The sequence below is a fragment of the Euleptes europaea genome, chromosome 4 (assembly GCF_029931775.1).
Source record: "Euleptes europaea isolate rEulEur1 chromosome 4, rEulEur1.hap1, whole genome shotgun sequence".
In the NCBI taxonomy this organism is placed as follows: Eukaryota; Metazoa; Chordata; class Lepidosauria; order Squamata; family Sphaerodactylidae; genus Euleptes; species Euleptes europaea.
Window position 1 is genome coordinate 115386574 of NC_079315.1, and position 25872 is coordinate 115412445.

Consider the following 25872-nt stretch of genomic DNA (forward strand, 5'->3'; position numbering starts at 1 on the left):
TCAAAGTGGCAATCAACATTTCCTTGGCCATGTAAAAAAGAGCCACAAGAGCCAAGCACTGACACAACCCTTCCTGCCCTTCCTCTCATGATCTGCCTAAGTTCACAGAATCAGCTTGCTGACAAATGGCCGCCTAACCTCTTCTTAAAAACCTCCAAGGAAGGAGAGCCCGTCACCTCCCAAGGAAGCCTGTTCCACTGAGGAACTGCTCGAACTGTTGTAAGATTCTTCCTAATGTTTAGATGGAAACTTTTTTGATTTAATTTCAACCCGTTGGTTCTGGTCCGACCTTTGGCTCTCATCATTCCCAAGCATGGATCCTTCAGCAAATGCCCTGTTCTCTTTCCAGGCTAGAAGGCACCAAATACTCCCTTTCCTTGTCCTCAGAACATCTCCCAAGTTATCCGGAGGCTTTAGTAGGGCCAGTGATGGTCTTGGAGGGCCTTTTAAAAATATATACAAATTATTTTTTTATAAATATGAACATAACAGAAAAAAGAAAAGTTTAAAGACCGTGTCATGACAACAGCGGCAATTACATCAAAAGACAAAGAAAGGGAAAAAAGTATAATAAATGAATAATAGCCAATTAAAAAAGTAGCAATCGTGAACTGTAAATAGTGAAATAATAATGGGCATTCCATGGTAATTATCCTAAGAATCTTAACATACATCGCAAAATACTCTGTACTATGCCTTATAAACCCGCTAATAACGTTAGACAATATTACTTAGTGAATTACGATAAAATGAAATAGATAAGAAATATTTGCAATGGATATTGTCGAAGGCTTTCACGGTCAGAGTTCATTGGTTCTTGTAGGTTATCCGGGCTGTGTAACCGTGGTCTTGGAATTTTCTTTCCTGACGTTTCGCCAGCAACTGTGGCAGGCATCTTCAGAGTAGTAACACTGAAGGACAGTGTCTCTCAGTGTCAAGGGTGTAGGAAGAGTAATATATAGTCAGAAAGGGGTTGGGTTTGAGCTGAGTATTGTCCTGCAAAAGTATTGTCCTGTAAGTATCAAGATAATGTGCTAATGAGGGTATGGTATGTTTATATGGAACCATTGTATCCTGAAGTGATCTGTTAATGTGTGTAATCCAAAACTAATCTGTATGGCTATTGTTGAATGTTGTCTTTGTCTGGAGGTTTTTCAGGGCAGGAAGCCAAGCCTTATTCATTCTTAAACTCTCCTCTTTTCTGTTAAAGTTGTGCTGATGTTTATGAATTTCAATGGCTTCTCTGTGCAATCTGACAAAATAGTTGGTAGAATTGTCCAGTCTTTCAGTGTCTTGGAATAAGACCCTGTGTCCTGTTTGTGTCAGTCCATGTTCAGCCACTGCTGATTTCTCAGGTTGGCCAAGTCTGCAGTATCTTTCATGTTCTTTTATCCTTGTTTGTATGCTGCGTTTTGTGGTCCCGATGTAAACTTCTCCACAGCTGCAAGGTATACGATATACTCCTGCAGAGGTGAGGGGGTCTCTTTTGTCTTTTGCTGATCGTAGCATTTGTTGTATTTTCTTGGTGGGTTTAAACACTGTTTGTAGGTTATCCTATGGGATCAAGAATTTTATGAACAGATTGATGGAGTAGCTATGGGAAGTCCACTCAGTCCAGTAATAGCAAACTTTTACATGGAATATTTTGAAAAGACAGCATTAGAATCAGCACCTTACAAACCTACAGTCTGGTTCAGGTTCGTAGATGATACATTTACCATTTGGAGCCATGGTGAAGAAAAATTAATGGACTTTCTAAACCATCTTAATAATATCCATCCAAACATTCAGTTTACCATGGAAAAGGAAATTGAGGGTAAACTCCCATTTCTTGATACCCTTGTCATCCGTAAATCAAACCTTCAGTTAGGTCACAAGGTCTACCGGAAACCAACTCACACAGATCGCTACTTACACAAAAACTCCAACCACCACCCCCGACAGAAAAGAGGAATAATCAAAACATTAATGGACCGTGCAAGACGGATCTGTGAACCACAGTTTCTCAAGGAAGAAACTAACCATCTAAATCACGCACTGCTAGCAAACGGCTACTCCAAGAATGAAATCAGAAGGGCCATTGAACCAAACAAAAATCAGAAAACTCAAGAAAAACAGTCTCCCATAGGAAAGGTATTCTTGCCATTTATTAAAGGAGTCACTGATAGGATGGAGAAACTTTTGAAAAAACATAACCTACAAACAGTGTTTAAACCCACCAAGAAAATACAACAAATGCTACGATCAGCAAAAGACAAAAGAGACCCCCTCACCTCTGCAGGAGTATATCGTATACCTTGCAGCTGTGGAGAAGTTTACATCGGGACCACAAAACGCAGCATACAAACAAGGATAAAAGAACATGAAAGATACTGCAGACTTGGCCAACCTGAGAAATCAGCAGTGGCTGAACATGGACTGACACAAACAGGACACAGGGTCTTATTCCAAGACACTGAAAGACTGGACAATTCTACCAACTATTTTGTCAGATTGCACAGAGAAGCCATTGAAATTCATAAACATCAGCACAACTTTAACAGAAAAGAGGAGAGTTTAAGAATGAATAAGGCTTGGCTTCCTGCCCTGAAAAACCTCCAGACAAAGACAACATTCAACAATAGCCATACAGATTAGTTTTGGATTACACACATTAACAGATCACTTCAGGATACAATGGTTCCATATAAACATACCATACCCTCATTAGCACATTATCTTGATACTTACAGGACAATACTTTTGCAGGACAATACTCAGCTCAAACCCAACCCCTTTCTGACTATATATTACTCTTCCTACACCCTTGACACTGAGAGACACTGTCCTTCAGTGTTACTACTCTGAAGATGCCTGCCACAGTTGCTGGCGAAACGTCAGGAAAGAAAATTCCAAGACCACGGTTACACAGCCCGGATAACCTACAAGAACCAATTTGCAATGGAAATTACTATTATGTATTTCTGAAAATACTTCCCAAACATAAAAAAAATTAGTTCACCTACTATTATCATCCAACCTGAAATATTTAAATCAAATCGTTTATTGCTCATTAACAACAAAGTCATAAGCATATAGATGCCTAGAAGACACATAGATGCCTAGAATGTATAAAAATACATGAAATGTAAAAAGCTTATAATAAATTTATACATGTTCAACAAAATTTCTTAGGCTACATGCCAGTGTCATTTACCGGGATAGTTTTGAGACCATTACCTGGGTTAAATATTTGGCGACCTGATGGATTTTCTCACTATCTACCTCTGATAGGAGAAAGGGAACGATCCAGGGTTCATGAAATATTTAAATGCCCCCCCTTTTGGCACATTTTCAGTATAATGTATCAAGAGGAATATTAATGGATCTTGAAGGGCCTTGAATCACCAGGTTGCTCTTGTAGGTCGTGGCAGAATCTTTTAATGCTTTATTGTCTTGTCTGATTTGTTAAACATGTTCTTTAATTTCTCTCTCTCTCTCTCTCTCTCTCTCTCTCTCTCTCTGTCGTTTTGTTTTGACAGCATCGAAAAGTTCTGTGCTGAAGGGATCCCTCTCCTGGGCGTCCTGGTGCAGTCACGGCATCTGAGAACTGTTGTTCACGTGCTAGATAAAGTCTTGCCCCTCTTCTATCCTTGCCAGTTTTACCTGCTGAAGAACGAACAGTAAGTCAGAATTTGTCCCCGAAATGATAGTGTGTCACCAGGGTCGGGTTGAACTCTCTGTGCCTCATGGTGATATCCCACCTTCCTTCAAAAGAGATCGGGATACATGGCATTGATCCTATTTTAACTTCACAGCCAGGTAAAAAAAAGGTAAAGGTAGTCCCCTGTGCAAGCACCAGGTCAATACTGACCCTTGGGGTGACACCGCATCACAACATTTACTAGGCAGACTTGTTTATGGGGTAGTTTGCCATTGCCTTCCCCGGTCGTCTGCACTTTACCCCCAGCAAGCTGGGTACTCATTTTACCAACCTCAGAAGGTTGGAAGGCCGAGTCAACCTTGATCTGGCTACCTGAAACCGACTTCTGCCGGGATCGAACTCATGTCGTGAACAGAGCTTGGTCTACAGTACTGCAGCTTCCCACTCTGCATCACGGGGCTCCTTCACAGCCGGACTGTGAGGTAAAATTGATGGCTGGCTTTAAAATGTAGTCTGTGTTAGGGGATGTTTGATTTTTAAAAAAATTAATTTCTTTCTTTAACAAAATTTCTGCCCTGCCTTTCTGCCCTCACAAGGGCCACCGAGGCAGCTAACGAAACAAATTAAAACCCACATATCAAAATCACATTTTAAAACCAATCCCCCCCAATCCCCACATCATTAACACAATTAAAACCAGAGCTTAAAGTACATACAAAGTCATAAGAACAGCAATTAAAAGATTGTGGAGGAAGGAAGGGTCATCGAGGGAATGTCAAACGAAACGAAAAAGTCTTCTCCTGATGGCCGAAGATGGCAACAGAAGAGGACAGAAGAATCTCGCTGAAGAGAGAGGTCTAGAAGAAGCATATATGCTGAGGATTGGGATCTTTCCTCAGGTCCTGCCAAGAAAGAAATCTCCTATGTTAGCTTCTTTGATAGGCTGGCAGGAGGAAGCCTCTTGTTTGGCCAAGCCATCCATAAATACCGGGAGATTGATGCTAGGTCTTTGCTCAGTTGGCCAGGCAGATCTTTCTGTTGTGACTTTCAAACTCCTGCCTCAAGACTTCTGCAGCTAGCGTTTCTCAGGCAACCTGGTCTCTGCTTAATGCTCCGAAACAATCCTCTGTAATTTGATTGAAAGTCCATCAAAACCTGTGTCGGACGCTGCGTTGCGTGATTTTCATCGAGAGCCAGTGTGGTGCAGTAGTTAAGAGCGATTTGGAGAACCGGGTTTGATTCCCCACTCCTCCACATGAGCAGTGGACACTAATCTGGAGAACCGGGTTGGTTTCTCCACTCCTACACACGAAGCCAGCTGGGTGACCTTGGGCCAGTCACACTCTCTCAGCCCCACCTACCTCACAGGGTGTCTGTTGTGGGGAGGGGAAGGGAAGGTGATTGTAAGCCGGTTTTATTTCTCCTTAAAAGGTAAAGAAAATCGGCATGTAAAAACCAACTCCTCCTTCTTCCTTTCTGTTTGTGGCTCTCCTAGGTTTTTGTCGTACCTCCACCAGTTTCTTCAGCTGGATAGCGGCGTTCCCCAAGGGATGACCCAGCAGGTTACCCGCACGGTGGCCCAGCATTTGACGGGGACGAGCTACGGTGAAAACATTAAGTTGCTCAACAGCATGATCCAGGTGAGGAGTCTAAGGTGTGCGTGATACCTGATGGGGAGTAGCCCTTCAGGGCTGGGGGCGGAGCAGGCTACCGAAATGTCCACTGCGGCCAAACTAGGTCAGCAAATAATTTTGTGTTAGGAATTGCATTGCCTCGTCAAGCTCAGACGTTTGCAGTATTTTAAAAATTGATTCAGAATATTTCTGTGACCCTTCTTCAGAGTCGTGCTCAAGGCAGGATTTAGAATTTACAACCACAATATAAGACACCTGACAATTAAAAAGGCAGCTGGCCATTAGATATCAGCAGCATAAAAACTGTACATAAAACAAAGCAGACCATTAAACCCCTAATTTAAAAAGATAAAGGTAGTCCCCTGTGCAAGCAGGTCATTACTGATCCATGGGGTGACGTCACATCCCAACGTTTACTAGGCATACTTAGTTTACATATTGGTTTGCCATTGCCTTCGTCTACACTTTACCCCCAGCAAGCCTGGTACTAATTTTACCGACCTCAGAAGGATCAAAGGCTGAGTCCACCTTGAGCCGGCTACCTAAAACCGACTTCCATCAGGATCAGACTCAGGTCAAGAGTAGAGCTTTTTGACTGCAGAACTGCAGCTTACCACTCTGCTCCGTGGTGCTCCTTCCCTAATTAAAAGCCTGAGTAAAAAGATGTGTTTTTAGCTTGTCACCTAACCAGAAGGTGCCAGGTGAGCTTCAAGGGGAAAGAATGTTCCAAAGGCAAGGTGCTACCACTGAAAAAGCCCTGTCTCTAGTTGCCTCCTGCCTCACCTCTGAAGGTGGAGGTGTAGGAAGCAATTTCCCTCCCCCCCCCCACTAAATCCAGTCAAGTTCACTTCATATTTGTGCAAGTCTCAGGCTGCCTTTGTTCACAACATTTGCTAATGAAGTTCAGCTGCACGTTCCCTCGGATCAAAGAGTTTGATGAGAAACAAGAACCTCAGCCCATCTTTTAGCGATCCATAAACATAGATTACACCTCCTGCCGAGAGGCCACACCCATGAATCTCATGAACTCCTCCCCTTGGGTGAAGTAAAAGGTTCTGTGCCCAATAAGAGAAAAACTGACCAATGAGACAAGAGTATGCAAAACCCCGATTTTGAAACGTGATGTCAATGTATGACGGATTTGGACCAAGTTGGCTATCCATACACCTCACCCAGACTCCATGGAGGGCTGCCCTGGAAAATGGTTCAGAAGCCGTGATGGCCCCAAGATGCTGTGGCCAAATTGTTTCCTGGGGCTGGCTGCTGGAATTGTATGAAGGGCCGTGGCTCAGCGGTAGAGCATCTGCTTTGGCATGCAGAAGGTCCCTGGTTCAATCCCTGGCATCTCCAGTTAAAAGCTAGGAGGTGATGTGAAAAACCCCTGCCTGAGACCCTAGAGAGCCGCTGCCAGTCTGAGTGGGCAATACTGACCTTGATGGACCAACAGTCTTACTCGGTATAAGGCAGTTTCATGTGCATGAGGGAGGGGCCATGGCTCGGTGGTAGAGCAGCTGCTTGGCATGCAGAAGGTCCCAGGTTCAACCCCTGACATCTCCAGGTAAAAGCATCAGGTAGCAGGTGATATGGAAGGCTTCTGCCCGAGAGCCGCTGCCAGTCAGAGCAGACAGTACTGACCTTGATGGACCAAGGGTCTGCTTCAGTATAAGGCAGTTTTATGTATTCACGTGATGCTAGTTCTGAAACTCCAGGGGAGGGCTTCTGCTTTTATCCTCACTTGCGGTCCCAGCCGGTAGCATTTCTTGGGGACAGGATGCTGGGAAATGTTTTATTCTTGATCTGACCCAGACAGGGCCCTTCTCATATTCTTAGTTCATTCATGGTTTATTCCACTATTTGCCATGACAGAGTCAAGTCTTCAAAAGCAGCCATCCTAACGGAGTGGGGCCGGCCGCTGTGCTGGAGTTCTGGGTTCAGGTCCTCACCAGCCAACCGGCCTGGCACAAGGAGAGAGCCACGCTGTGCCTGATGGATCATCTGTGCCAGGCAGCGTTCCAGTTTAACCAAGAGGACTGCGTCCAGAAGCTGCTTTACCAGCAGCACAAGGTATTGGGGGGGGGGGGCGCCTCCCTTTCTCACTGGTGGGTATTGAATCAGGGTCCCCAGCATGGTACCAACCGACACCTTTCCTGGTGCCCATCAAGTCTTTTTAGAAGTGGGTGGGGGCCACGTAGGGCTCTTGCCTAGCAGGGCTTCTGATTGGCCACTGGAGATTAAAATAATGTTTCAGCAGCAGCTGCCCCCAGTGTTAGTTTCACTCTCTCTCTCATTCCACTTTCCTGGCATATTTTTAAACAATTACCCCTCTTCGCCCCTGTGCTTTGGTTTCCCCTGTGTGTGTGTGTGGGGGGGGGGCTCCGCCTCCTGCCACAACCATTTTTGTGGTTGGATCCACCTCCTTCGGCAGCCATATTGTATCTGCGCCCAACGCCCTGTGTCCAAATTCCGAAAGAGCTCACAGGCTCAAAAAGTCAGGGCTTCCTGTGCTGGCCGATACATCAGGTCAGCAGGTTTTGGAATTTCCAGCATACCGTGATGATGATTCAGCCACCTGTGTTAGTCATGTTCAGATATGGGTAGTTTTATTTTATTTTTAATTCATTTTTGAAAATATTATCTCTGTCGTTTTTTTCCTGGAACATAAGTGGTACAGACTTGGGGAAGGGGCTGTGGCTCAGTGGTAGAGCCTCTGCTTTGCATGCATTAGGTCCCAGGTTCAATCCCCGGCGCCATCTCCAATTAAAAAGGACCCGGCGATATGAAAGATCTCTTCCTGAGACCCTAGAGAGTTGCTGCCAGTCTGAGTAGACAATACTGACCTTGATTGGCTGATCCTCTGATTCAGTATAAGGCAGCTTCATGTGTCTCCAAAGCAAGAAAGGGAGCCGAGATTCCATTCTTCTTGGTCAAAAATCGCATCTGGCACCAGATTAACGCAAGAGCCTGTTTGTTCTCAGGAACAGGAAGCAGCATGCCCATTGCTCTGTTTCTGGGAAACAGTGTTTCAAAATGGCTATTTCCTTTGCTGAGAACCAGGCTAGTGTAGTGATTAAGAGCGAGGGACTCTAATCTGGAGAACAGGGTTCGATTCCCCGCTCCTCCACATGAAGCCTGCTTGGGTGACCTTGGGCCAGTGACAGTTCTCCCCAAACTCTCTCAGCCCACTCGGAGGCAGACAGTGGTGAACCACCTCCCAACGTCTTTTGCCTTGAAAATCCTACGGGGTCGCCATACATCAGCTGTGACTTGACGGCGTTTTCCACTAAACCACATTTCCCTTGTTTCATAACATGTCCAATACATTTCTGGCTTAAACTACCCTTTTCTCCTTCATCTTTCTAAGTTAAGGACTCAAAAGTGTTTTCTGCATTGCTTTAGAAAGTATCCTTAGAAGTTCATGTGTGGAATTTCCCGTTCTGGCTTCGGACTGTGAAAAAAACCTGCCTAAATAACTTTCAGCCAATCGACCGTATCCTTCATCTGTCATCTGTAACGTACAATGTTTTCTCTCCTGTCCTCTCTCTCCCCTTATCCAAATCTCCCAGAATGCCTTGGGCTACCACTGTGATAAGGGGCTGCTGTCTTCCTTAGTCAGCTGGATTGTAGCAGGCAACGTTACGCCTTCGTTCATCGAGGGAAACGCCAACTCTGCGGAGGTAGGGCAGTGCCATAGAGTTGATGTGCTAGAGCGGTCTCAGTGGTTGCTAACCCATCTTTTTTTTAAAACAACAACAACATATTTTATTGAAAATTCTATAAAACAAACAAAACAACAACCAACATTCACATTCACACAGTCTTTTTTTCCACCCTTCTTGGGGTTCCATTAACCCCGCATTTTTATAACAATAAAGGAAAACCAGTCTACCTAATATACTGTTCTATAACCATTGCCATTATATCTGCTTTTTTTATCTTAATTGATTTAGTTACTTCTTCATTATCAACTTAAAAGTTATGCAATATTTATTATAGCTATTCTTGGTTAAACCTCTTCTCCTCATGTAGCTTTACTACACTTTCTATTTCTACATTATTAATTCATATTAATCAGTTATCTAATCTTTTTGGCTTGTACCATTTGAAATATACATACTACTATACATCTAAGTACTGATATCTATTAACTTCTGCTTTTCTATATTACCCCTTAAGTTTTGCATATTCATAATAACACACCCATTTCTTCTGGAATTCTTCCATTGGTTCTCCTCTTAATAAATTAGATAATTTTGCCATTAGATAATTTTGCATATTCCACCAACTTATCTTGCCATCTTTCCAGTTCTGGGATATCTTTTTGTGGTTACTACCCATCTTTTCTTGTTCAGTAGGGTATCTTTGATGCGCCTAGAAGCAAAAAGGGTCTGAAGCATCCTGTTTGGCTGGACCCAGCAGGACTGTTGTGGGTCTAATTTGAAGTGTTGTAGGTGGAACTTTTTGAAGAACATTGGTTCATTTTTCTTCCCTCACTGGTCAGCTCTTCCTTATTGCTTAACAGGTTTGGTTCGCGTGGACCGTTTTGAACATGGAGTCCATATTCGAAGAGGATTCCCAGCTTCGTCGAGTTGTGGAGAAGGAGTTAGTCATCAACTCTTTGACTCCTGATCAGGCCCTGAAGGTAGAAAAAAAAAGTGTATCCTTGTGATCAAGCCTCCTTGGCAAAAAAAAAAGGGAAGTGGAAAAGGCTTTGTTAAGCAACTCTGTTAAGGTGGCGTAACAAACTTGATTTGAGTCTAGTAGTGCCTTAAAGATCAGAAAGATTTCCAGGGTATGAGCTTTCAAGAGTCAAAGCTACCTTAGTCTGGTACAAGTAGGAACGGAGATCCCTGAGCCCCTATATCCCAGTCTGAAGGTGGGAGAGGTGTTGCAGAGAAGCGAGTAAGGATGCAAAGATACAATGCAGAATGGAATCAGCCTGATTAGAGCAGGGGAGAGATGCTTCGGGGTCCCCATTCCTGCTTGTATCTGATGAAGGGAGCGTTGATTCTTGCAAGCTTATACCCTGGAAATCATATTGGCCAGTGTGGTGTAGTGGTTAAGAGTGGCAGACTCTAATCTGGAGAACCAGGTTCGATTCCTCAGTCCTCCACATGAGTGGTGGTCTCTAATCTGGAGAACTGGGTTTATTTCCCCACTCATCCACATGAGCAGCGGACTCTGATCTGGAGAACCGGGTTTGTGGTGGACTCTAATCTGGTGAACCGGGTTGGTTTCCCCACTCCTCCACATGAAGCCAGCTGGGTGACCTTGGGTTAGTCATAGTTCTCTCTGAACTCTCTCAGCCCCACCTACCTCACAAGATGTCTGTTGTGGGGAGAGAGAGGGAAGGTGATTGTAAGCTGCTTTGAGACTCGTTAGAAGGTAGAGAAAAAGCAAAGTATAAAAACCAGCTGTTCTTCGGGGCTACTGGAGTCCAATCTTGCTCTTCTGCTGCAGAACAGCATGGCTCCTCACCTGTAACACACCTGGTCTCCTGTTTCCAGAAAGCCCAGGCCCAGCTGAAGCTGCCTGTCGTGCCATCTCTTCAGCGGCTCTTGATATATCGCTGGGCGCAGCAGGCCCTGGCCACGCCTGAGGATCACCCCCTCCTGCCGCTCATCTGGCAGAAATTTTTCCTCCTCTATCTTCATCGCCCGGGACCACAGTATGGGTGAGTTTGATGTTCGGGGGCTCTTTCCACTGGCAATGCCAAGAGCGTTTGATAAAACACTAGCAGTAGAAAAGAGCAAGAGTCCAGTAGTACCTTAAAGACGAACCGAATTTCTGGCAGGGTATGAGCTTTCGTGAGCCACAGTTCACTTCTTCAGATACAGCTGGAATGTGATTCCATCTATTCTTCAGTAGAGACGAGGGAATTAGACACACAGTGGCAATGTAAATGTCAAAAGCAAGTAAATTACATTAGCAGGCATGATTGGATTAGGAGTGGTAGGCAGAGGGGTATTAGGCATGGAGAAATCAGCATTGGTAATGAGACAGGAACCTCAGATCTCTATTAAGTCCCGGAGAATGCATAGTCTTGAGCTTCATTATTAGTTGTAATTTGGACACCTGATCAACATGAAATCAATAGAAGAACCTGAGTTGAAGTGGCAACCTTTCGATGATTACTACTCATGTGATAAGTAAACTATTTTACAAGTTAAGAAAATAATGATTTATTACAAGAAAATGTTTAGTGAGATTTAAGATGTTTAAATGCTTACGATAGATGTTTTGGTACCAGATTTTCTCAAGTTCAGTACATGTTGAGGCTTAGGAGATGGAATATGTTTTAGTGAGTTTTAAGGTGTTTAAATGTTTTGGATGAAAGATAGAAGTATTAGCCGGGGCTCGGAGGATGAAATATGTTTTATTCTTCTTCCCCTCCCTCCTTTTCTTTTCTGTATCCTTTTATATATATAAAAAAATAGTTGTAATAGTTGTAATTCTCTTTCTAATCTCCCTTTGGAATCCCTTTGTAGGAGAACTGCTCAAGACTATGCATTCTCCGGGACTTAATAGAGATCTGGGATTCCTGTCTCACAAAATGGCTGCCACAGCTTACTTTCAGTCACACAGTGAAGATTCTTGTGCTGTGGTGGCAGCGGCTGCCATTTTTAAAAAAAAAATCTATACAGCCAGTTAAATCTCTGAAGGTCAATCAGAAGCCCCACCTGGCCCCGCCCACTTTGTAAAAACACTGGGCAGGCCACTAGGAAAGGTGTTCAGATTCATTTATTAATACGGCAAATGCCATTAAAAACATTAATATCAGTTACAGAATTAAAACTGGAGAATATGCAGTAACTAAAACTATAGGATATACTATTCATAGACAGTTTGTATAATTTAAACAGACCTCAAATTAATAAAACATGCTCCATTTTAAATTGAGTTATCAAGCCCCAGCTTTGTCTGATGGATCTTATATATTGCAGCACAGAATTTAGGAAAGGTGTTGGCGGTGCCATAGTGCCCACATGCGCCATGTTGGGGGGCCCTGAGCTAGAATTAAGGACGTGCTTCCTTTGGAAATAGGAGAGCTAGTGGCCTGCTGGCACCGTTTTGAGATTTGCATCTCCTCTCGCTTGCTTGGCATGTCCCGGGCTGCTGCTTCCTGGCACTGCCGGTCCAGTCACTTCCCCGGGGCTGGCGGGGGACAGACACCTGGTCCCGGCTGCTGTGGAGTTATGCACCAGAAACCATTTTACAAGACATGGAAGAGCAGTGTTTAATTTTTTTCAGCCGCCCCTTTAAGCGAAACCCTGCGCATGGCTCGTAAATGACCAGGATTCTGTCTTTAAGGCTACCCGTAGACGGCTGTATCGGGAAAAGGTTTTTCCAAAGCCCTACTCAGCTTAGCCTCTTAAACGACCTCAAGCAGCGCTTGATAGAGGCGGCGGACTTCCACCACGCTGCCAGCAAGGTTCTCCGGCCGACGAGCCCGGCGAACTGCAGTGAAAGCGCTGCGGAGAAAGGGTGCAGGAAGCCGGACCGCCTGACCTCTCCGGAGCTGCACAAGGAGTTGGTCAGGTAACAGACACTCACTGGTTTTGGGGGAGAGAGGACCTTTCCTAAGCAGATCTCAGGCTGCTGTTTCCCTTTGGTATTTCTGCAAGCGTCTCTCTGCAGTGAACTGCATTGAACAAACCCTACGAGAGCCAGCGCGGTGTAGTGGTTAAGAGCGGCGGACTCTAATCTGGAGAACTGAGTTTGATTCCCCACTCCTCCACATGAAGCCTGCTGGGTGCCCAAAACTGGACACAATGCTCCAGGCTTCTAGGTCCTCGTATTTCTTGAAGTGAACTGGGAGTTCCTTTCTAAAGCAGCACCACCACCATTCACTTGCAGGTGTCTCCACGTTGCAGAGCAAGAAGAAGTAGTGATTAGAGCGCTGGATAAGACTGGGGTTGGGAGGGGCAGATCTGTCCTCAGCAACTCGCTTCTCCCAGCCTAGCCTACCTTAAAAGGTTGTTGTGAGGATAAAATGGGGAGCATGGAGGAGAACCATGTGTGCCACCCCGATCTCCTTGGAAGAAGAGTGGGATAAAAGTATGCTGGATAGATCGATGCAGACTGTAGGAGCAGGTAGGGCAGCGTTGCAGAATGTGTCTTCCAGAGAAATTTGTCAGCCATTTCTGGTTGTCTTGATAAGGAATCCTTTAAGCGTACAAAGAACCCTAGGAACATCTGAAAACCGCTTTAGATGATTTGTGGAGTCCTGTCCCAGTTTTATGATTTATTGCACAGAGATCAAGTTTTCATGTCTTAGGAGGATTGTGTGTTGGGGTGGGGGAGCTGTTTTCTCTGCCTAACAGGCTCCGGGTGTTGGACATTCATAGAGCCAAGGAGAAACCCTTTCAGGCCCCTGCAGCCAATCTTGCTTTCTCGTTTTGCTTGTAGGCTTTTTAACGTGTGCATTTTGTGGCTGGACGAAGAGAGCTTTCAGAAAGGGGACACATATATCCCCTCCTTGCCGAAGCAGTACGACGCCCACAGGCTTGCCAAAGTCATGCAGAACCAGCAGGTGAGATGGACCTCCCGCATCAGGGCCAGGAGACTGACAATTTCAAATGGTTATTGTCTCCCTGAGCCCCTTTATCTCCCTTCCCCCACAGCTTCGGAGGCTAATTTAAATGTCAAACTCCATGGTAGAATCACAGAGTTGGAAGGGACCACCAGGGTCGTCTAGTCCAATGCCCTGCACAATGCAGGAAATTCACAACTACCTCCCCACCCCCAGTGACCCCTACTCCATGCCCAGAAGATGGCCAAAAAAATCCTCCAGGATCCCCAGCCAATCTGGCCTGGAGGAAGATTGCTTCCTGACCACAAACTAGCAATCCACATTACCCTGGGTATGTATGAAGGGGCCACAAGAGCCAAACACTGACTCATCCCTTCCTGCCCTCCCTCTCACGATCTGCCTAAGTTCACAGAATCAGCATTGCTGATAGATGGCCATCTAGCCTCTGCTTAAAAACCTCCAAAGAAGGAGAGCCCACCACCTCCCCAGGATGCCTGTTCCACTGAGGAACCGCTCGAACTGTAAGGAAGTTTAGCCGGAAAATCTTAATTTCAACCCGTTGGTTCTAGTCCGACCTCCTGGGTCAACAGAAAACAACTCCACACCATCCCCTCTATGACAGTAGAGCAACCGCTTGGCATGCAGAAAGGCCCAGGTTCAGTCCCTGGCGTCCTTAAAAGGATCAGGTAGGAGGAGATATGAAGGATCTCTACCTGAGACCCTGGAGAGCTGCTGTCAGTCTCAGTAGCCAATGATGACCCTGATAGACCCAATGGTCTCATTCATGAGAAGGCAGCTTCATGTGTGTCTCTAGTGACTTCTCACACGAACCTGCCTTATACTGAATCAGACCCTTGGTCTATCGAAGTCAGCATTGTCTACTCAGACCGGCAGCGGCTCTCTGGGGTCTCAGAAGTCTTTCACATCACCTACCTGCCTGGTCCCTTTAACTGGAGATGCTGGGGATTGAACCTGGGACCTTCTGCATGCCAAGCAGATACTTTACCACTGAGCCACTGAGGTCTTTCCCATCACTTACTGCCTGGTTCCTTTTAATTGAAGATTCTGGGGATTGAACCTGGGACCTTCTGCATGCCAAGCAGATGCTCTACTGCTGAGCCTCAACCCCTCCCCTACTATTCCACTAGAGGCTCTGCTTTTCTGCTACTACCATTCCCTGACGCAGCTGTTCGATTGAATCTGTCCTCCTGGGTTCAAAGAAACCGCAAGCGATCCTCCCTCTTCACTAACGTTTTGCTCCTGCATATTTCGTTCTCTGTCCTGCCTTAGGACTTATGGATGGAGTTTGTCAACATCGAACGCATTCAGCACGACTTCGAGGAAGCGATAAACTTCTGGCTTCAGGTCAGAGTGGAATCTCACGCGGCCCCGAGTACCCTGTCGGCGCAAATAGACTTCACTGACCCTTTGTCGGGTATGTCACGCATTCAAAGAGTTGGTGTGTGTGTGTTAAGTGCCGTCAGCTCACTTCCGACTCATGGCAACCCTATGAATCAACGTCCTCCAAAATGTCCTGTCTTTAACAGCCTTGCTCAGATCTTGCAGATTGAGGGTCGTGGCTTCCTTTATTGAGTCAATCCATCTCTTGTTGGGTCTTCCTCTTTTCCTGCTGCCCTCAACTTTTCCTAGCATGATTGTCTTTTCCAGTGACTCTTGTCTTCTCATCATGTGACCAAAATACGACAGCCTTAGTTTAGTCATTTTAGCTTCTAGGGTCAGTTCAGGCTTGATTTGATCTATAACCCACTGATTTGTTTTTTTGGCAGACCACGGTATCTGTAGCACTCTCCTCCAACACCATATTTCAAAGGAATCTACTTTCTTCCTATCAGCTTCCTTCATTGTCCAGCTTTCACACCTATACTTAGTAACAGGGAATACGATGGCGAAAATGACTAAACTGAGGCTGTCGTACTTTGGTCACATGAAAAGACAAGAGTCACTGGAAAAGACAATCATGCTAGGAAAAGTCGAGGGCAGCAGGAAAGACCCAACAAGAGATGGATTGACTCAATAAAGGAAGCCACAGCCCTTTGGTTGCAAGACTTGAGCAAGGCTGTTAACAATAGGATGTTTTGGAGGGTATTGATTCATAGGGTTGGCAGGAGTTGGAAGTGACTTGATGACAGTTAACAAACACACACAGTTTCCTGAAGTGCATGTTTTTCTAAATATATCACCCACCCACAAAGTAGGCAGTGATCGAGGCGAATCTTTCCTCTTTCTTCCCTTTCAGCCAAAGAGAGAATCATCAGCAATCTGCAGAAGTACGACGCGCCCCAGCCCTCTCTCCCCCTCCAGCCGATGAAAGCCCCCGTGCCTGTGCTTTCTCCCTCCAGCTTAGTGAATCCGAACGAGGCCAAAGAGCTGGTTCGTGCCAACCTCAGCATTTTACAGCACCATGCCAAGTAAGGGGCAGCTCCTTTTTTGCTGATCTAGTTGATTCCCCTTCCCATGTCTGGTGTCCACTGCTGGAAATATTCCAAATGTTTGAGATTGCGTGTTGGGGGTGTGGTTTTTTGTTGTTGTAAAAACGCATGGCTTATTTTATTTTTTAAATCTTTCAGAACTGCAGTGATCCGAGAATCCCAACAAGTTGCTTTTAACAGTGAGATACTGGACACTTTGCCAAAGCTTTACACCAACAGAGAAGAACAAGTGGTACTTCATCTGGAATGTCGGGGCAGTTCTGGGAAACCTTGCCAAGGAGCGGCACTTGTGACAATTCAGGTTAGAAAAGAGATTTCCCCACCTCCCGAAATCTTTTTGGAGGTGGTAGTCTCCCCCTGTCATTTATAAGGATTTAGCAGGACAAATGTCCTTTCCTTCTGTCCTTCCTGCCATCTTTTTGCATCAATGAGGACTAGAGAACTTGCTCTTTTTTCTTTTTTTCTTTTAAAGAAAGTTCAGCTGTCTTGGAAGACAGGGTAGGAATTCTGAGTAAGGGTCTAAAAATCCCAAGCAGAGGGGCTCATTCTGGGTCTCGGGACATGATTGCATGTGAATGCTGCAGATCACATTATGCCTCTAAGAAACCTGGGTGCAGGCAAAGTCAAATTTATTGTATAAGGCCATAGGCCATTACAATCTAAAACAATATAACAGCAGATCTAAAACAATTTAACAGCAAATTAACATATACAATATCATTAAAAAGAATACAAAAGTTAAAAAATTGAAGTATGCCCATTTGGCTCTATCCAGTTTTTCCACCTTTTGTGATTTGTTTCGCCCTGGTTTTCTTGGCTTCTAAGGCAATCCAGTGCCATTTTTTTGAGAAATATAAGGATCTATATCTAATAAGAAATAATATTTGCCAAAAACATGTTCCTGGGCACAGTCAGGACTTCTTAGTAGTGGCCCCTAGTTTGGTGGAGTAATCTGCCTGCAGAGGTCAGGCCTAGCCAGCATTTAGGAGGGTTTGTCTGGCTGTTTTGCTTTAGGAGGGGCTTTTGTGAACCGGTGACCAGTGTTTTGCATTGGTGGATGGTTGTTGGTGTTTTAAAATTGTTTTGATTTATTATTGTTGGTTTTATTGTTCTTTATTTGTTTTTTATTATTATTGGCTTGATTGTTTTTGTTTTTATTATTATTAGTTTTTTTTGTTTTTTTTGTTTTGTTGTTATGTTTTTTATTATTAGTTTTGTTTTTGCTTTGTTTTATTTTTTCGTATTATTCTGTTTTATTGTTTTATTTTATTGGTTTTGTTTTATTGTTTTTTGTTATTTGTTTTGTTTTTTTAATTGTGAGCGGCCTTGGGAAAAGCAGCTCATAAATACTCAGCTAAATAAAACACTTGAGCTCTGTTTGCAACTCGTCTCCTCTCCCCCCCCCCCAGTTTGAAGGAAAGTATAAAAACGAAGCCGTCGGCCAGCATCTTCACGCCCTGAAGAAAGAAGTGAAGCTGCTGCTGGCGGAAGCCACGAAGCCCCCTTCTCTAGGTGTTGTGGAGGCCGCCGTGCACTTGGAGAACTTCATCACGTAAGCGGCTGTCGGGCATGGCTTTTTTTGGGCTTGCCGTTAGATGTGGGCTTGGCGGACCTTTTTTGACTATGGTGAGACCACACTTGGAATACTGTGTCCAGTTCTGGTCATCACACCTAAAAAATGGAAAATGCAGAGCTTGAGAAGGTGCCGAAAAGAGCGACCAAAATGATCAGGGGCTAGAGCAACTGCCCCATGAGGAACTGTTAAAGCACTTTGGCTGTTTCGCTTGGAAAGAAGGCAGATAAGGGGAGACATGATAGAGGTCTATAAAATGATGCATGGTTTGGAGAGCGTGGACAGAGAGAAGCTCTTCTCCCTCTCTCATAATACCAGAACACAGGGTCATCTGATGAAGCTGGAGGGTGAGAGATTCAAAACAGAGAAAAGGAAGTATTTCTTCATGGAACACACTGTTAACGTGGAACTCCCTGCCCCAGGATGTGTTGATGGCTGCCAACTTGGAAGCCTTGAAGAGGGGAGTGGACATATTCATGGAGGAGAGGGGTATTCATGGCTACTAGTAAAAATGGATACAAGCCATGGTGCACACCTATTCTCTCCAGTTTAGAGGAGTATGCCTATGATATTAGGTGCTGTGGAACATGGGCAGGATGCTGCTGCTGCAGTCGTCTTTCTTGTGGGCTTCCTAGAGGCACCTGGTTGGCCACTGTGTGAAGAGACTGCTGAACTTGCTGGGCCTTGGTCTGATCCAGCGTGGCTTTTCTTATGTTCTTATCTATTCCCCCCCCCCCCCGCTGTTTTTCTACAGAGCTTTAATCAACCTCTATAAGCGCCAGCCTGTGCCCGGGATCCACAGAGTCGGGATCAGTCTGTTCTTCGCGGTGGTGGGTTTTGTGAGCGACGAAACACAGCGCCACCCACCCACCAGGCAGTTCTTCAGCTCCTGCATCGAGATCCTCGGCCAAGTAAGTGGATTTGGGGGGCAAACCTCTGCTGGTTCCAGAGGAATGTGGCCGTGGAGTTGTTGGCCCCCCGCTTGGCTAGGAAATTTCTTTTTAAAAGACACACACACAAAAGCTGTACAACAAGAAATATTTTGATATATTCCTTCACAGCGTGGTGTAGTGGTTAAGAGTGGTGGTTTGGAGCGGTGGACTCTGATCTGGAGAACCGGGTTTGATTCCCCACTCCTCCACATGAGCAGCGGAGGCTAATCTGGTGAACTGGGTTGGTTTCCCCACTCCTACACATGAAGCCTGCAGGGTGACCTTGGGCTAGTCACAGCTCTCTTAGAGCTCTCTCAGCCCCACCTACCTCACAGGGTGTCTGTTGTGGGGAAGGGAAGGTGATTGTAAGCCGGTTTGAGTCTTCCTTAAGTGGTAAAGTCAGTTTATAAAAACCAACTCTTCTTCTTCTTCACATGTTAACAATAGCAAGGGTAAATTTTGCTCCATGTTGGAAAGGAAAAAATTCACCAGATTTAATTAGTTGGTTTGATAAAGTGAAAGAGACCTATGTCTTGATTCAATTGACTTATTACCAAAATGACAAAAACATTGAGCATCTAGAAGAAGTATGGAGTCCTACAATTTCCAGAATGGAAAATATATTTGAAGGTCTAGAATCAGATGGAGTTGGATCACAAAGCGATTGCTTGTTCGAAATATTATATGTTTTATATGTTTTGTGTTTTATATTCTTATATGTTTTGGTTGATGTTTGTACTGTATTGTTTCTTTTTAATGCTGTAATAGATTTTATTTAAAAAAAAAATAATAATAATAATTTTAAAAAATCTACAATGCAGTCTGTGTGGTGAACAGTTCCATCCTATACAAAGAGAGGTTTACAGTGACAGCCACACAACAGTAAAAAGATCACCCATGGGCATCACCCCGTTTCCAAGAACTTAGAATTGCTGTTAGAGAATCCAAATTTGGATTTTGAGGGGTGGCTTGGATGGGAATCTAGAAGCTTGGCCTTCTCTCCTGGTGGAGGGAGGGGATCCATGCCGGAACAACTGTTCCTACCCACTGCCTAGACAGGACCATGCAGATCAGCTGTCTGTGTCTCAGGCAATGGAAGAAGTCCATAAGAAGAGCTCTGCTGGATCAGTCCAGTGGTCCATCTGGCCCAGCATCCTGTCTCACACAATGACCAACCTGGAGGGTCCAGCACAGGGCATAGAGGCCGAGGCCTTCCCCTGATGTTGCCTCTTGGCACTGGGATTCAGAGTAACCATGGCTAGTAGCCACTGATAGACCTGGCTTCCATGAGTCTGTCTAATGTCCTGGTTCCACTCTTCTCTGCAATTAGGTTCCCTTTTGTGCTGTCTCCAACAGACATTCCATAATCTTGTTCTCCCCCTCCCGCTAAATTTTCTCCCTTATTCTTTCTAAAACCCAAGATAAGCCAGAGGTTATGGCCACAAATGCCTAATCTGCTAGAGTACAACCACCGGTTTCCAATCAGTATCTTCTACATGAGGTGCTGGCATTTCTGGCAGAGACCCTTTAGCTCCAGGTCAGCAGGACAGCTGAGTACCTAAATCCATGGAGACCGTGGGAACAAGGCACTGTGATAAGGGGGACATGGGTTAAGCAACCCTTCTTTAGTCGCAGATGCCTACTGTTTGTGTGTGTGTTAAGTGCTGTCAAGTCACTTCCTACCTATGGCGACCCTATGGCCATTACCGCACTAGGTATTCCCAGCGATGTATCAAGAGTTTGGAAATGTTATAAAAAATACTGTTCGCACTCTCCATGTATTCCCACCGATGTATTAAGAGTTTGAAACTATTATAAAAAATACTGTTCGCACTTTGTTTGGCCCCTTTAGCTGTGAAGACGTCTTCCAACCATTTTTTAGCCGTGGCATCCAAAAACCCTTTTAAAGCGATGTTTTTTATAACATTTTCTAACTCTTAATACATCGCTGGGAATACCTAGTGCGGTAATGGCCTATGAATCAATGTCCTCCAAAACGTCGTATCCTTAACAGTCTTGCTCAGGTCTTGCAGACTGAGGGCCATGGCTTCCTTCATGGAGTTGATCCATCTCTTGTTGGGTCTTCCTCTTTTCCTGCTGCCTTCAACTTTTCTTAGCATGATTGTCTTTTCCAGTGACTTTTGTCTTCTCATAATGTGACCAAAGTATGACAGCCTCAATTTAGTCATTTTAGCTTCTAGGTTCAGTTCAGACTTGATTTGATCTATAACCCACTGATTTGTTTTTTTGGCAGTCCTTTTTTTGGCATCCTTCTCGTAATGTGACCTACTGCTTAGCTGTTCAAATACAAGGGAATGGGAAGGTCAAGTGGAATCAGGGGAGCTACACAGCACGTTTGCCAAAGGAGACACTTTCTCCCCTGTGTCCCTTTCCAGGTGTTCTTGGCCGGAAGCCAGTCGGAATGCCAGCCCCTGCTGCGGACCATTCTGAAGAACCGCCGGCTCTGCACCCTCCTCTCGCCTTACTTCACTCCTGTCGCTTCCCCGGAGGAGTTCGTGGACCTTTATGAGCAAGTGGTCTCTTTCCTCGGTGACGACAACAGTGACGTCATTTTCATGCTGCTCACTAAGGCAAGACTTCTTCGGCACCCCTTTGGTGGCAGCAGCATTGCGTTTGCCTGGATTTCTTTCTTTTCGGCAATCCCAATAGATAGATTGTTTATATTTATATCCTACCCTCCTCTGTCTAGCAGGGCTCAGAGCAGCTCACAACAGCATGATATGATAGAGAAGAGGAGGGTGAGGGGGGACGTGATTGGTCTCTTGACCTATTGGAAGGGCTGTCACTTAGAGGAGGGCAGGGAGCTGTTCCTGTTGGCAGCAGAAGACAGGACTCGCAATAAGGGGTTTAAATTACGGGCAGAAAAGTACTGGCTGGATATTAGGAAAAATTTTTTTACAGTAAGAGTTGTTCGACAGTGGAATCAGCTACCTAGGGAAATGGTGAGCTCCTGCTCACTAGCAGCTCCCCTTCACCGACAGAGGCTGGACAAACACTTGTCAGGGATGCTCTAGTCTGATTCGGCATTAATCAGGGGGTTGGATTAGATGGCCTGCATGGTCCCTTCCAACTCTATGCTTCTATGATTCTATGAATAAAAACTGTTAAAACCACAACAAAACTCGATGTATTACATTTAAACGATGAAAGGTGGTACATTAAAATAAGCATCCTGGATTAAAATCAATGATGACCTACAAAGAACCGGGGGCACAACAACTAACAGTAGCCCACGTCAAGGGCTGTCCTATAGAGGATGGTGCCGAGTTATTTTCTGTTGCCCCAGAAGGCCGGACCAGAACCAACAGGTTGAAATTAAATCAAAAGAGTTTCCACCTAGACATTAGGAAGAACTTTCTAACAGAGCGGTTCCTCAGTGGAACAGACTTCCTCGGGAGGTGGTGAGCGCTCCTTCCCTGGAGGTTTTTAAGCAGAGGCTTGATGGCCATCTGTCAGCAATGTTGATTCTGTGACCTTAGGCAGATGATGAGAGGGAGGGCATCTTGGCCATCTTCTGGGCATGGAGTAGGGGTCACTGGGTGTGTGTGGGGAGGAGGTAGTTGTGGATTTCCTACATTGTGCGAGCGGTTGGGCTAGATGACCCTGGTGGTCCCTTCCAACTCTATGATTCTATGTGGTAACTGGGTGTCATGGACTCACCTGCTTCTGAGAGCTCAGATGATGAACTAGAACAAGTAGCAGTCTCGCCATAGAATGCAGCTGACACATCTCCTGAACCAGCTGTTAGATTAACAGAGCCGACTCAGGTGAAGGAAGTACAGACCCCATCGGGAAGCCAGCTATCAGAAGGAGAGGATTTTTCCCCAGGATCTCGGAGAAGGAAAAGATTGAGAGCTATAATGAGTGAAAGACGACGCTCTGCAAGAATTCAGAATAGGCGAGGGATGACAGCTGTGGACGATGAGAATAATTGATTGCCAGACCAGCCTCGCTCTGAGAGCCAGCTAGATTTAAGGAACTGAGGAAGGAACCAAAGTGTGGAAGCAATGTACTGATCTGTGGTCTCAGTGCTGCTCCACTTGGTATTTTCTTGCCTGCTTTTGACCCGGACTGCCTTGCCAGTGACCCTGACTTTGGACTGCCTAATTGACAACTCTGCTGCCTCGACCCTGATAAGTACCAGCCCCGGCCTGACTTCTGGAATTGTTTATCGGACTTTGCATCCCCTGCTGTCTTCACTGCTTAGTGCAGCCTGCCAGCTGCAGAAGCCTCTGGCTTCAGTTTCCTCCTTGGCTTCTGGCCACCCCCTCCCTCACTCTGCACTGTGCTGCAATAGCAGCCCAGCTCGCCTGCCCGGCCAGTACACTGGGAGGGCTGTTAGTTGGAGAGTAAACAACAGATCCAGGGATCCCATGATCCAGGCCGGCATACAATGTTATCCATATGGACCATTTAACCGTTGCTGGCCTCAACTATAGCCCCGGTGGAACATCTCAGTCTTGCAGGCCCGATGAAATGGAGCCAGATCTTTCATGGTCTCAACGGAGAGTCCCACCAGGCCAGGGCCACAGCCGAAAAATCCCTGGCCCTAGTTGAGGACAGCTGGATGGCCTTTGGGCCAGGGACCGCTTGTAAGTTGCCCACAGGTGAATGAAGGGCTCTCTGGGGAGTATATTGGAACATCTGGATGGGGAAGAACCACTTCCGAATTGGACCTAAGCTTCGCAATCAGCAGCCTGGCGTGGCGGTTGCTGGGTCGTGCCTTTCGAACATATGATTTGCTCCCTCATGTTAAAATCTCACTGCACGCAGTGTGTTGTTGAGAAAATGCTAGCCTACCCTTCCCTGGGATTGAACCTGGGACCTTCTGCATGCAAAGCAGAGGCTCTTCCACTGAGCCACTGGGAGCAAGGAAATCTGATGGCCCACTCCCAGTCTCTTCATTGTGGATAAAAAATCAGGGATGGTATAGCTGCAGTAGCCCTCTTTCATATGCTAGGGTTGCAAATGCAGGAATCTTTGTAAACCCATGTGGAATATTCGTACAATTGAGTACTGTGCTTAGCACTACTATGCTTGGTTTGGGGTTTCCCCATCCTTTCTTAGTATTTCTGATTTTAACCAGCATGGTGTAGTGGTTAAGAGCGGTGGTTCGGAGCGGTGGAGTCTGATCTGGAGAACCGGGTTTGTTGGCTCACTCCTCCACATGAAGCCATCTGGGTGACCTTGGGCTAGTCACAGCTCTGATTGAGCTCTCCAAGCCCCACCTACCTCACAGGGTGTCTGTTGTGGGGAGGGGAAGGGAAGATGATTGTAAGCCGGTTTGATTCTTCCTTAAGCGGTAGAGAAAGTCGGCATATAAAAACCAACTCTTCTCCTTCTTAACACTCCCAGCAACCACAGTTTGTTTATGCAAATGCTATTTGTTTTCTCCCATTGCAGTTTGATCTCCCACAGTGGCTGCAGGGTTCAAAACCCGCTCTGTCGGAGCGCACCAGGCTGCTGGAGGCCATCCACTTGGCGCTCAAGACCTGCGGCTTTGAGCCCGAGGAGGACGTTTCGCTGCCTTACAATCTCTTCTGCAAGCATTGGGCCTGCCTTCTCCGGTACCAATTCCCAGACCACTACAGCACTTTTCTCAGCCTGCTGATGCAAAGTAAGTTCCTGAATGTCTTTGCTCTGCCATTATGCCAGTGGCTTGCGGTTCCTGGGATTTTTGAGCAATGAAGTTGCAATATTTCTAGTGGCGTTTTGATGCTGTTCTTGATGTACATTTCTGCTAAAAACGGTTGCTTTCTGAAAACAAAAACCATGTGCTGTTTTTTTTTGGGGGGGGGCAACCAAAATAGGTAAAGCACCGGGTCATTATTGACTCCGTTGAGTGACATCACATCACAATGTTTGCTAGGCAGGCTGTGTTTACGGGGTGGTTTGCGAATGCCTTCCCCAGTCATCTACACTTTACCCCCAGCAAGCTGGGCCCTCATTTTACTCTACCTTTAAGGAGTCTCAAAGCCCCTTGCCATCACTTTCCCTTCCCCTCCCCACAACAGACACCTCGTGAGGCAGGTGGGGCTGAGAAAATTCAGAGAGTGCTGTGACTGGCCCGAGGTCACCCAGCAGGCTTCATGTGGAGGAGTGGGGAAACTGACCCGCTTCACCAGATTAGAGTCCACCGCTCTTAATCACTACCCTATGCTTGTGTGTATATAGATGATGCTTTAGGTAAACAGTTAATGTAAGTCACATTACCCAATAACACCTAGCGGTGGTGTGCAGGCAAGAAACCTTTTTGCAAGTCTCTTCCCTGTTTGTGAGTGGTGAAAAGTCTACAAGCTGAGAAGAAGAATGACCCACTCACCTCCCTTTTGAGCACGGTTCTGTAATTCTTACTTTTTGGCCACATTTTATTCTGCTTTTGCTCTTCATGCCAGCGAAGGACGAGGATATTGTGGCCCTGGTCCTGACCGCTGAAAATCTTCCTTGGCCAGTGATGTGGCTGCAGCAGTTTCAACAGGTGTTGCTCCCTCACTTTCAAGCACATCCCTGGAGCCTTGAGGGCTAGAAACTTTGGTTCCCTCCCTTCAGGTATCCTGAATTAGCAGCCAGCATCATATTTTCTGTCTGTGTGCTTTGAGCTCATGTGAAATCACAATGGAGTATCCGATGTTAAGCTCTGCTGTAGTTTTGTGGAACGGGATCCCTTGTTAAAAGCGCTCCATTTTGGGTCTGTGTCGCCCGCAGGTTCCTCGGATCAGCTCCTGTGCCCTGACTGCTGGAAAGTGTCCCTTAGAGCCCTGGGTTGCTTCCCCACGGCAGCCCAAAAAGGTGCCGGGAAAGAGAAGGCCACGGAAAGCGCTGCGTTGCCGTCTTCTGCAGAGACTCTTCTGTCGACAGAACAGGTGGGCTCCGATCTGCCCACGTGGTTGTCCTGGGTAACCATGGGCCCAGCCCCTTTCCTTCTGCCTAACCTATTTCCCAACAGCATTGCCTTCCCCAAACATTTATTTATTTATTACACTTCTACCCCACCCTTCCCGGCTAAAGGCCAGGCTCAGGGCAGCTCACAAAAATATAGAATACAATAAAACCAGATTAAAAAAACATCTAAAATAAACAGATTAAAAA

General features: G+C 45.7%; 1 protein-coding gene across 1 annotated transcript in view; it reads left to right on the top strand.

Moving 5' to 3' along the window:
* The window catches only part of EPG5 (ectopic P-granules 5 autophagy tethering factor), an 86882-nt gene that overhangs the window by 29176 nt on the left and 31834 nt on the right, over positions 1–25872 (top strand). Inside the window, exons 17-32 of the mRNA XM_056849080.1 lie at positions 3522–3662; positions 5139–5283; positions 7144–7341; positions 8841–8951; positions 9797–9916; positions 10782–10948; positions 12586–12813; positions 13684–13807; positions 15098–15242; positions 16065–16236; positions 16396–16558; positions 17667–17809; positions 18585–18741; positions 21159–21353; positions 24187–24400; positions 25489–25646. Coding sequence (XP_056705058.1) covers positions 3522–3662; positions 5139–5283; positions 7144–7341; positions 8841–8951; positions 9797–9916; positions 10782–10948; positions 12586–12813; positions 13684–13807; positions 15098–15242; positions 16065–16236; positions 16396–16558; positions 17667–17809; positions 18585–18741; positions 21159–21353; positions 24187–24400; positions 25489–25646 — 2581 coding nt within the window. The remainder of the gene's footprint in view (positions 1–3521; positions 3663–5138; positions 5284–7143; positions 7342–8840; positions 8952–9796; positions 9917–10781; positions 10949–12585; positions 12814–13683; positions 13808–15097; positions 15243–16064; positions 16237–16395; positions 16559–17666; positions 17810–18584; positions 18742–21158; positions 21354–24186; positions 24401–25488; positions 25647–25872) is intronic.